Source organism: Chelonoidis abingdonii, chromosome 2 (genome assembly GCF_003597395.2).
Source record: "Chelonoidis abingdonii isolate Lonesome George chromosome 2, CheloAbing_2.0, whole genome shotgun sequence".
NCBI lineage: Eukaryota > Metazoa > Chordata > Testudines > Testudinidae > Chelonoidis > Chelonoidis abingdonii.
The window spans coordinates 100,886,291-100,898,164 of record NC_133770.1 but is presented as its reverse complement, the minus strand read 5'-3'; the positions used below and the strand labels follow the sequence as shown (position 1 = coordinate 100,898,164).

Sequence of the window (11,874 nt, the reverse complement as noted above, 5' to 3'; positions counted from 1 at the left end):
GGAAGAGCTACGCACAATGCAACGCTTCAGAAATCGACGTTAGCCTCGGACCATGGACGCACAACACCGAATTACTGTGCCTAATGTGGCCACATGAAATCGAATTTATAATATCAGTTTTATAAAACCGATTTTAGCTAATTCGATATTATCCCGTAGTGTAGACGTGGCCTGAAATTTCAAAGGGGCTGAAGGGAACTAAGCACCCAACTACCACTGAAAATCAAGCAGCCTACCTCCCTTAGGCCCTTTTGAAAATCTCAGTCTTTAAACATATTAGGTGAAATCTTGACCCTATTGTAACCAATGGGATTTTGATACTGACTTCAGTGGGACCAGGATTTCACCCATTGATTAGCCTTATTTACTTCAATGGGGCAACTCGGGTTAAATTTATGCACATGCTGCAGTGATTTTGCTGGATCGTGGCCTAAACATCTTAAGATCAGAGTCTACCCTCAGATTCCCAGGCTCCCATCTAAATTACTGGTAGCCTGGTCCAATTGAATAGTTTGTCCTTACAATTTTTACTCACTTTTATTGCTGAACTACAGTGGAGGCATGATGAACCTAAATACGCTAGCCCCAGCACACCAGGGCCAGTAATTTCAGGCAGAATAATCACATCAGCTTCTCTTATGTTTAGCAACAGTTTTAAGCGTCCTTGGGTCTTGAAAAGGAGCATTGTCATAATTGTTTAAACCTGTAATATATATGTTAAAGAAACAGCTAACATGGGTTACGCTGATCCCAAAATTGAAGGATTTTAAATACTCTGCATTTTTACAGAGCACAAAATGTTTACTCATCCATAGAACTACCAATGGATATATTTTTCCTATTTCCTTTTTACTAATTCTTTAAAGGTTGTTTAACTTTTGAAAATAATTAATATTATGACACTAATTTTCAGTGTGCTGGTATCCATAATGTTTATATTTGTCTAGCAATTTGCAGTTCAGCAGCTGTTGTCTTTTCAAGTGAATTCCCTCCAGCAGATATTATGACCTACAAGGCAGATTTGGGCATTTTTTTAGTCAAATGATGGGTAGATTTGGTTTCATTAATAACACAATTACTTGAAGTAGAACAGCTTTATTGCTATCAAAACCATCTGTTCTCGGCTTTCATATTTTAATGATTCATTATGTGTTATAAGGAGGGCAGGAATGTAATTATCGGTCAATTTGTTTAATTTCCCAAGTTTTATTTAGAGGCTCAAGATCACTAGACATATTTTTGCTGATCAGCAGTGATAGAAAAAATGTTTTGGAGATTTTTGAGAATATTTTTCATCTTCATTAAAATGTAAAGACTAATTTGTAGTTTACAATCTGGATTGCCCTGTGTGGCACTGTCAGCCAAATTTTCCTTATTCTCACCTTTTCCTGTGTTATGCCCAGCAAGTTATATTGATGTGCTAGGGCTAGTCAAGAAGTTCTTCCTATATCCCCTCCCATCTCATTATACTCATCCTAATATAGCCAACTTAGAAAAAGTAGTGGAAGCTCTGAAATGTAAATTTGAAGTTGACATCCTGTCAAGTATTCCTTCTATTCCTTTTCTATTTTTCAGGGAGCCAAGAGAATTTGAAAGAGAATCTGAATGTCTTCAGTGTCACCCAGAATGCCTGGTGCAAAATTCAACTGCCTACAATGCAACCTGCACAGGACCTGTAAGAGCATATTTGACCTAACAAACTTATACACATAGAGACCCTGTAACATGGTGAACATATTAAAATACTTAGATATTGAACAATCAAATCATTATAAATTATGACACTTCCCGCTATGGAGGCAAATTTTTGCTTACCTGAGGCACTGTATAAATAATAACTATGGCTAATAGTGAATTAATTCACTAACTTTTTGCCTCTGAAGACCAAAGATCAGATTTTAATCAACAGCAGATGTTTATTGGAAAATATTAAGAAAGCAGTTTTTAGTTAAAACCAAACTCTACACCCCAACACAATTAAAATTAATGCATCTCTTTTAATGTAAGTGCAAAGTATTGAGTGTTTGTAAAAACAATAGTCAACTTTTCCGAAGTTACTTGAACTTTCTGAGTTTATATAAAGGTCCCTTTTATAAAAGTTAAAATACCTTGGTCTTTCCCAATATCCAATGGCAAAATCCTTCTCAGTTTTATTTTTCTCAGATTTTCAAAATACTTTGTTTTACATAGGGGCCAAGCTAGGAACTTTATCAAATAACAAACGCCTATCTTTTATTTTATTTTATTTTTTACAAGTTGTATCAAATTCAGCCTTGAGGGTAAGAATCAATGGAGAGTTGTACTTCTTTACACTCAGGGCTGAATTTAGTCCCTTAGTTTATTTTGCAGGATATTTCAATTTCAGTGTAGCCATTAGCTCAATAATATCTTTTTTTTAGTAAAGAGATGGGAGGAATTTTCTATTCCCTGCCAGAGCGTCACTTGCTTCCTCCCCAGCACCTTACAGCCCCAGTCTTGGAAAACCCCTGCACCCTCCATTGCAGCCACTGTCCTGACACAGGATAACTGTCCATCCTTCATCAATCAGAAAGTCACTGTTCAATAATGCAGGGTACTTGTTTTTTTCCGTATGGCTTAGAACAGGCCTGCACAACTCATAAAGCAGCGACAGCCATATTACTCCAAAGAAAACAGCTGAGGGCCGAAACCCCCAGCCCCATCAACCCCCCCACAGCACCGCCAAACCCCCCCGAAACACAACACTCCCCCCAGCACCACCCAGTCCCCCTGAAATACCGCCCCCCCCCCCAGCACCGCCCACTCCGTGGAAAGAAACCCTCCTTCCCCAGCACTATCCCACTGAAACAGCAGTACTGAACCTTGGTAATATGTTATATTGGGCCCCTAAGGTAGTATAATTAAGGTAAAAGAAAAATGTCTTTTTGCTAGAAGTAGAATAAGATCTTCCCCCAACTTTGTAATCAATTGCCCTGTTAAATGAATGAGGTGTGAATGAGGAAGGCATGGAAAGCAGCACCTCCAGACAGCTGCAACCCTTGGAGAGGGGATGGGAGCCAGACCAGATCAGCAGAACAGGTCAGCCACTGACTCCTCGTTCGCCTCCTCAGCCCCCGCCACTTCCCACCCACTCGCCTCCTCAGTCCCCCACCCCCACTGATGGCTCTCCTGCCCCCCCACCACTGCTCTCTCGCTCATCTCCTCAGCCCCCCACCCCCTAGGCTTGCCTCCTCACCCCCTACCACTGCCCACCCACCTCTTCAGCCCCCCCATCACCCGTTGCTTGCCTGCTCACCCCTCACGGGCCGCATGTTGTGCTGTCCTAGCTTAGAACAACGATTCTCAACCAGGTGTCTTCGGCCCCCTGGGGTTCCACGAGCAGGTTTCAGGGGGTCTGCCAAGCAGGGCCGGTATTAGATTTGCTGGAACCCGTGGCAGAAACTGTGACATGGGGCCATGGGCAATAGCCCTGCTTGCTACCCCTTAACGCTGGCACCGGCTTTTATATGCAGAAAAACAGTTGTTGTGGCACAGGCGGTCTGTGGACTTTTTGTAACGTGTTGGGGGCACCTCAGAAAGAAAAACGTTGAGAACCTCAGCTTAGAACCCTGGGCCAGATGCCCAGCTACTAAGATTGCGAGCTCCTTGGGGTAGGGACCATCATTTTGTTGTGTGTTCATACAGCAGGAAGTACGGTAGAGCCCCAGTCCATGAGTGGGGCTGCTAGACACTACAAATAATACACTTCTACCCTGATATAATGCGGTCCTCACGAGCCAAAAAATCTCACTGCGTTATAGGTGAGACTGCTTTATATCGGGGTAGGGAGAGGAACAGCTCCCTCCCACAGTTCACCTCTGCTCTACCTTCACCTCCTCCCTGAGTGCGCTGCTGCCGCTCCGCTTCTCCCTCCCTCCCTTCCAGGCTTGCAGTGCCAATCGGCTGTTTGGCTCGGCAAGCCAGGGAGGGGGGAGAAGTGGAGCGGCAGTGGCGCACTAGGGCAAGGGCAAGGAGGCGGAGATGAGTTGTAGCAGGGAGTGGTTCTTCTGCGCCCCCCATTATTTGCTGCAGCCCTCCCCGGGGCCCCCAAACCCCAGCTCACCTCTGTTCAACCTCCTCCCATGAGCGTGCCCCAGCTCTGCTTCTCTCTCTTCCTTCCCAGGCTTGCTGTGCCAATCAGCTGTTTGGTGTGGCAAGCCTGGGAAGGAGGAGTAGCAGAGCTGAGCAGTGTGCTCGTGGGAGAAGGAGGAGGAGGCAGCAGGGCGGAGGTGAGCTGGGGCAGGGAGTGGTTCCTCTGTGCCCCCCCCCCCGTTTACTTGCTGCAGCCCCCCTGCCCCAGGTCACCTCCCCTCCACCTCCTCCCATGAGCATGCTGCAGCTCCACTTCTCCTCCCTCCCAGGCTTGCCACGCCAATTGGCGCAGCAAGTCCAGGAGAGATGAGGGAGAAGCGGAGCTGCCGCACGCTTGTGGGAGGAGGTGGATCGGAGGTGAGCTGGGGCGGGAGGGGCCCAAGAAGGGATGCAGCAAGTAATGGGCGGGCACAGAGGAACCGGTTGCGGTAACACGAATTTAGATATAATGAGGTAAAGCGTGTTATATCCGAATTCACATTATATCAGACCGCATTACATCGGGGTAGAGGTGTAATACATAAATACATTAGTGTTGTTCCACTGCGGTCAGTGCTAAGGATCTAGCCTACTACTTTCTGGAGCATACTTGGGGTTTCTGTGTGGCAATGAACTAGGCCATCAAGGAAGTTTCTCTTTTAAAGTTAGTGATTAATTGCTTACTCTTCATGTTTGTGATTAATTGCTTACTCACATCATAAAACTAAAAAGTTATATGCTGCTGACATACTGATTGTCATGAACACAACTGATTCCTTCCGATTGTCATGAACACAACACTTCCAGCTTTTCCTTCGGAAAAGGCAATTTTGCCTGTGATTACTTGTTCCTCTGTTTAGAGCGTACCTAGATCATTTTGGGTCCTGCCACAATCTCAGTAAAAACAACATTATTTCCAATCATGCCAGAGCAATTCATCTAAACTTTAGCTAAAAGCACTTCAGATTAGAAATTTGATGGGCTTTTCTATTTTCACGCAGTTTCTGCTTCAGAGTAGAAAAAAGAAATGTTCTCATAGATTATACAGAGAATGAAAAAGCTTTATGAGCCAGATCCATATCTGGTATAAATTGATATAACTCCACTGATTTCAATAGAGTAATGGTGATTTACAATAAATGAGGATCAGGCTCTTTGCTTTTAAACTTATTTGCTATCAGAGCATCTTTATTCACAATATTAAACCAAAAATGTAAGCTTTTATTAGGACAGATAATAGGAAAATTACAGAATAGCAGGAATCATACCTCAGCATTGATACCCAGAGAGAAATTTATATAATTTAACATCAGGTGCTGTATCTCACCCCACATATTATATAAGAGGATTAAAACTTTGCAAGCATTTCATGTAGTACAATAATAGGATAATAAACTAGGATAAAACATTGAATCATGTTTAGAATTTCAAATGATCAAACATGCATTTATTTATCTTCTGAGAGGCTCTTCTTGCATGTGCCAGTATATGGCTTGGGCAAATCTATTACAGACAACAATTTCTTGCTCTTTATTCAGGGTCCTGACAACTGCATGAAGTGTGCCCACTATATAGATGGCCCTCACTGTGTTAAATCCTGCCCTGCTGGAGTTCTGGGTGAAAATGATACACTAGTCTGGAAATACGCTGATGAAAATTCAGTGTGTCAGCTCTGTCATCCGAATTGTACACGTGGGTAGGTAAAATACTTGCTTACACAGAATTGGAAGGAGTAAAGTATTTCTTCCTTGTGATTTTTCTCACTATAAAGTCATCCAGTTGAAAAAAATAGAAAACTAAAGAGGTTATGAATTTGCAGGTAATGTAAGCAAAGTGCTGCTGAGTTTGGAATAGGTAAAGTTCTGTAGTGTTTCTAGTCTGCAGGAAAGGCAAACAAAGTGGAGAAAATGGTTTAGCAGACTTGAAACAAGGTTATTTTTAAAATTAGACTTTCTGGAATTTTACAAGTTTCCTATGTTATGATTCATTTTTTTCCCCACCAGTTGAATGCTCTGTCAGCTGTATTTGTCTGGAGCAATAGTGACATCTGGTGGACTGTTAGATCATTTATAAACGTGTTTCTCACAAGAGTACTAAGTATGTCCCATGCCTTTAAGATGAATGTAATAGTATGAGTGGCTGCTCATGTATCTCATTGTGACTTCGATTTTTTTTGAGCAAAACACCAACAGATTGTCTCAAGCACACACTGCATTTTAATGCTTCCCAGAGGTTCCTCTCTTTTCATATGCTAAGAACATCCGAGCTGCCATACTGAGTCAGAGTGTGGTCCACCTTCTCCATCAGTGACCCATACCAGAGCTTCAGGGAGAGCATACAGAACAAGGCAATTTCACCTGGGTTGGAATTTAGGCCCTGTCTGCCTCATCAGTACAACTATGTGACAGGGCCTGGCTGCAAACACAGTTCCATTTTGTGGTACAGCCATGGACTGGCCAAGGGACTAGCATAGTTCAGAGACACAGTGAAGTTTTCATCTATAATGGGGTCCCCTCATACTGTTCACTTACATTAGATGCACAGAAAGAGGGATGGGGTTTGAAATTTGACTCTTGTCCTGCATTGGTTTCAAGTAATGCTCTCTTATTGGTGTTTTTCCCAGGCTCAGATTGACATTTGGCCCAAGTCTCATATCCTCTTCATGTATTCAACTACCTCCCTGCCAAGCCTTGAAAAACAGAGCCTGCTTTTGATAAGGCACAAACCCGTACATTCATGGAGAGAAAGAAGGGTTAACTAGGCTATGCTATCACTTCATAGATGACTGGAAACTAAGGGCTTGTCTACAGGGAGAAGTTAGTGCACAGTGAGCTAGGGTGTGTAAGTAAAGTGCACTGGCTATTCCACACTAGCTCCCATGTAACTTTCAAAATGCACTAAGTTCAGGCACACAAAGCACTCTTAATGCACAGTAACAGTGTCCACATGGGGAATTACTGTGCACTAGGTACTGTGGGCTTTTTTCCCCATATAGACACGCCTGAAGCCAATATTTCTCAACCTTTTTGATATCAGGGATCAGCTTACTGCCTTCTTAAACTGTGTCAGAGAGATCTCAGGGACTGGTGCCAGTCTATGGATTGGTCATTGAGAAACACTGCCCTAAGTCACCTGGTGTGTTTCAAGTCTTCATGAAATTCAGTGCAGTGTTTTTCAGATTACATCATATGGATTGATGATTTCCCTGTGTTTTATCATGATTGCAGACAAAGGTTGTTTGTGCTTTTCAATCATACAATGAATGACCTTTATTGAAAAATGACACTCTAAGTAACCATTACCATTAGTTCCCATTGATAGAAACTTGGCCATTGTTACATGATTGCCCATGTGAAAGCATAGAGTCACAGAGCCATTCTATCATCTAGGCTGACCTCTTGTATGTCACAGGCCACCAATACCACCCAGCACCTGCGCACTAAACCCAGAAGCCAAAATTAGACAAAAGTATTACAGCCCACTTTAGCTGATAGTGTTAGCAGAACAATGGCTAATCATATCTAAACAAAGCTTTTAACTGTGTAGTTCTGCTAAAAGATAGAAAACTGAAGTCAAATGAACAATACATTGTTCAACAACAATACATCAATGCAAGTTGCTGAATCTGGGTGTAGCTGTCAGTTCTGTAACAGCTTGTTGTGAACTGTTTATGCCTCAGACCAGAGTTTTAAGCAGTTTGAATTTCACCAGGAATGTCAGCTTTTCCGCTGGCTTGAGCAGTAGAGAGGTTTAAAATGACAGAGCCATGGAGGATGAATGTGTAGTGGGGCAAGATTATTTTACTCTCCAAAAAAGGTTGAATGTTTCCCATCATATGACATATTAAGGCAGTGAATGAAGATTAAAATTCAAATTCATCTCTGATTTGAGTGAGGTGTGGGATAAGTTTGCAGTTGTTGTTTATTTGTATTACAGTAGCTCCTAGAGATCCCAATTGAGACCAGGTCGCAATAGCTGCCCAAATACATAGCAAGAAGCAGCCCATTCTCCAGGTTTTGGCAGAAGTTCCCCATTTTGCTCTGGGTTTGTGTACTCAGCAGTTTTCTCTTTCTTTGTACTTGCTGTTGAGGATTTCATTTCCTTTTCAACTTTCCATAAGGCAAACTGAAATATGGATCTATCACTTTTTCAGCCCAAATGGCTCTTTCTCTTCCACCTCCCTCTCTAATAGCTTGGGAATTTTTCTGCACTAAGTCTCTGTCTCTCTCCAAGCTGAGAAAGTACTCTTCATTTAAAGAGAGAGTAACTGCTCCAAAGCCCTGGAATTACCCAGGTCATACTTCCAGCAACTAATGAAACACATTAACATGATTAATCTCTCAAACATGATAGAATTGAATTTCCCTAATTATTTTCCCAGGGTACTACAAGTAAATTTCATTCTAATGGGTGTGGTAGTGCAGCAAGAACTACAAAGAGAGAGGCAGAAGTATAATTAATCGTTCTGGGCTTCATCGCTGATAGAGCCTCCCTACAAATTTAGTTACCACTGACTTATATATTCTGAGATCATTCATGTTAAATATCCATGAAGAATTTTTGCAGCCATTGCATGTGTGGGACATATTTGCCTGTCATTTAGAAGGTTAATGAAAAAGAAAGGACAGAGGAAAGGTCTTTTAAGGCTTTAAAAAAAGCCTGATAGTTTCCCATTTCATTTATGACTGTAAGGTAACCTGTGCTGTTACAGTCTGAGTCTCCTCTGAAAGGCCATAAATCAAAACAACCTGGCTATATGACATCAAATTAGAAACAGTGGGTTCAGGAGAAAGTTGTTTAAAATCTTGATGGGAAATAATTAGTTGTATCTGCACCGATACAATTAATATTTATGTAGACAGATGAAAAAGTTCCAGATAGCACCAGGATAAAATCATTTCAGGGTCCGGATGCTGCACTAATTTTACAATAAGTGGATAGCAGAGAGAGATTTCAGAGTACACTCACCATTAGGTTCAGGCTAATGTATACTTAAGATCCCCGGACAGTGTATAATACAAAGTCACATTTCTCATTTTAGTTTCTGTAAGAAGTAGAGGAAAAATAATTCAAGAATGAAAAAAAGTGATATTTTAGATTCCATAAAACATAGCTTACTTATGTTAGGTGTCATCATAAAATTCCACATTAAGAAAGATGGTTATATTTAGCCTTGGGTGGATATTTGTTATGTACTTTGCTTCTCCTTTGACTTGTGAAATGAATCAGAAAATCACATAGAATTTGAAAAGCACAATCTGATCCATCATTTTTCTCCCCAAACATCTTTTAACTTTATCTTGGTACCCTTCACATTGTTGGATTTGTATGGAGATTCATATTAAAGGCCACAGACGAAAATCTACACACCTTTTTCAGCCTCTAGTTTCTAATCTAATCTTTCAGACTATGGGCATTAAGGGAGCATTTCCTTTGTTGAGAATAATACATCTTCTTCTGAGACAGAAACCATTTGGAGAATTGCTCAGAATGAAGGGAGCATGGAAATTGGCATTTTGTAAAAGAAATGCCCTTGAAATGTTTTATTTGCACAGCTATAGCAGAAGAGGGTGTTATACACCCTTTTCCCTTAAACATTCATTTAGTGGTGTTAGAAGGTAGTGGAACTAGAGCTTGCATCCTAGGCAAATATTCTAGTCAGCTGACCTAAAGGAGAAGCCCTGTGCAATCTCATGCACATTCCCCACAGGCGTAGGTATCCCCTCTGTCCTGCTACACACAGACACACACACACACGTTATATTTCCGTATACAACTGAACAAAGAAAACCATAACCAGATGAAGAACATTGGCAGAGTTGCACGCTCAGGCTTCAGGAACCAATGTGTAAAATACCTGAAGTGTGTTCTGGACAAATTCTTCCATGGGAGCTCAATGCACTCACTGAACCTTTCAGACGCTGAGCCCTGTTGCACTATGTTGGCACTGAAAACACAAGGAAAGATTAGGATAACAAAGATAAATCCAAGAAAATGAGCAGTAGGCCCCCCCAAGGACCTAGAATAATTTATGGAATAAATTCTCCATCTCCACCTGCCATTTTAAAATGGCTCTGACTCCTTTTTCCTACTGATGGAATTCAGAACTGCATTCCTGGCCCTGGCTTACTGCTTATTCCCTGCTTGACCTACTCTGTGTCTGCTTCGAGATGATGTATTTTCAGTAAGAGAGGGAGGCAGAAGCCCCAGACTGGACTCTTCTCCTTGCTCGGCTCCATTTTTCAGAAATGATGTAATTGTTTCTGCAGTGCTCTCCCGTTCTTGGTAGATACCGCAAGGACCACAGTTCCCAGGAGGTGCACATATCTTACCGCTCAGCAGTACTTAAGAATGTTCTGTTTATCTCATACTCTGGTACTTCCAGTTGGAATATGCAGTCACTGTATTTTCATCTTCAAACTGCAGCTGGGGTGTGCATTATATGCTGTCTGCCAAAATGAATTTAAGGCATCTGGAAGATGGAGTGCATTTAAACTAATACAGAAGGTGAAATGACTGATTCCTGGGAGGATTCTACATAATATCGTACCTTGGCATATACATTCTAGCGCAAATCTACTCAGTGTCAGTAAAACTTTGTTAGACCCTCAGTGAAAAATATTATAGATTCTTATACAAATGGTTCACCCACTGGTAGAATAGCGCAACCAAATACCATACTATTCACTGATGAAGAGATGTGTCTGCTAGTGATATTTTTCATTAGACTAGAAGGCCTGGACACTGACGTCCTTCACTGATCCATAAAACAGGTGCAGTACAGTGTGATAAGCAGCAATGCAAGCTTTTCCTCATAGGCCCATGCTTTGTATGAATGATCTCCACTAGTGAAAGGTTAGTTCTGTTTCCAGACGTATTCAGTCCTTGCCGCCCTGTTAACAAAAGGGCCAGCCTGTTGCAGTGAACATTTGCCCACTCAGAGCAAGATCACTAGCTCCTTTCACACAGGCCACCAAACAACTTTTTGTGATCAGATGTTTTGTGCACCCCCAGGGTAGGGATGAACAAATCAGTTCTTTTGAAGTTGTTGAATAAGGCAACACTTGTAGAGACTACAGAGGTATTGGAGGGAAAAAGATGCTGGGGATCCATAGTGCATTCAAATAATATGTATATATGCCTTGACTGTATTCTTCCACGTTCATAGGCAGACATTCATAAATTGTCCTTTCAACTGAATATATAGCACACCTTAGCCTGTGGACCCTGATTCTGCAGCAAAGCTTTCAAAATAATACTCCCAAAAAGTTTGACAATTATTAATCAGAAAGTTAATCTTCAGACAGCTTTTTAAAAAAGTAAGTTGTGAATGACAATACAGTTATTCCAGAGTAGGTGCTCGTGCTAATATATATTTGTAATTATCATTTTTTACAGGTGCAAAGGACCAGGTCTTGAAGGCTGTCCATTGGGGTAATTATTGCATTCATCACAATTAATGATATGGTTGGGAAGAACATATCCATATTTACATTTTTGTACTGGACACTGCACAGTAGTGCCCTGATTCAGTGAAGCATGTCCTTAACTTTAAGCACGTGAATAGTCCTATTGAAGCCAATGAGACTACTCGAGTGCTTTAGTGCTTCGCTAGCTGAGGGCCTAGAGCACAGGTCGGCAACCTTTCAGAAGTGGTGTGCCGAGTCTTCATTTATTCACTCTAATTTAAGGTTTCGCGTGCCAGCAATACATTTTAATGTTTTTAGAAGGTCTCTCTCTATAAGTCTATAAACTATTGTTGGATGTAAACAAATTTTTTAAAAT

At 41.6% G+C, this 11,874-nt stretch overlaps 1 protein-coding gene across 2 annotated transcripts in view; it reads left to right on the top strand.

Annotated features, from left to right (window-relative positions):
• Nucleotides 1-11,874, top strand: part of EGFR (epidermal growth factor receptor) — a 516,130-nt gene that overhangs the window by 207,120 nt on the left and 297,136 nt on the right. For both annotated transcript variants that reach the window (XR_012655247.1, XM_032793483.2), the window contains exons 14-16: nucleotides 1,576-1,675; nucleotides 5,628-5,785; nucleotides 11,488-11,523. Coding sequence is in view for 1 of the 2 variants with exons in the window: in XM_032793483.2 (XP_032649374.1) it covers nucleotides 1,576-1,675; nucleotides 5,628-5,785; nucleotides 11,488-11,523 (294 nt within the window). In the remaining variant the exon portion in view is untranslated. The remainder of the gene's footprint in view (nucleotides 1-1,575; nucleotides 1,676-5,627; nucleotides 5,786-11,487; nucleotides 11,524-11,874) is intronic.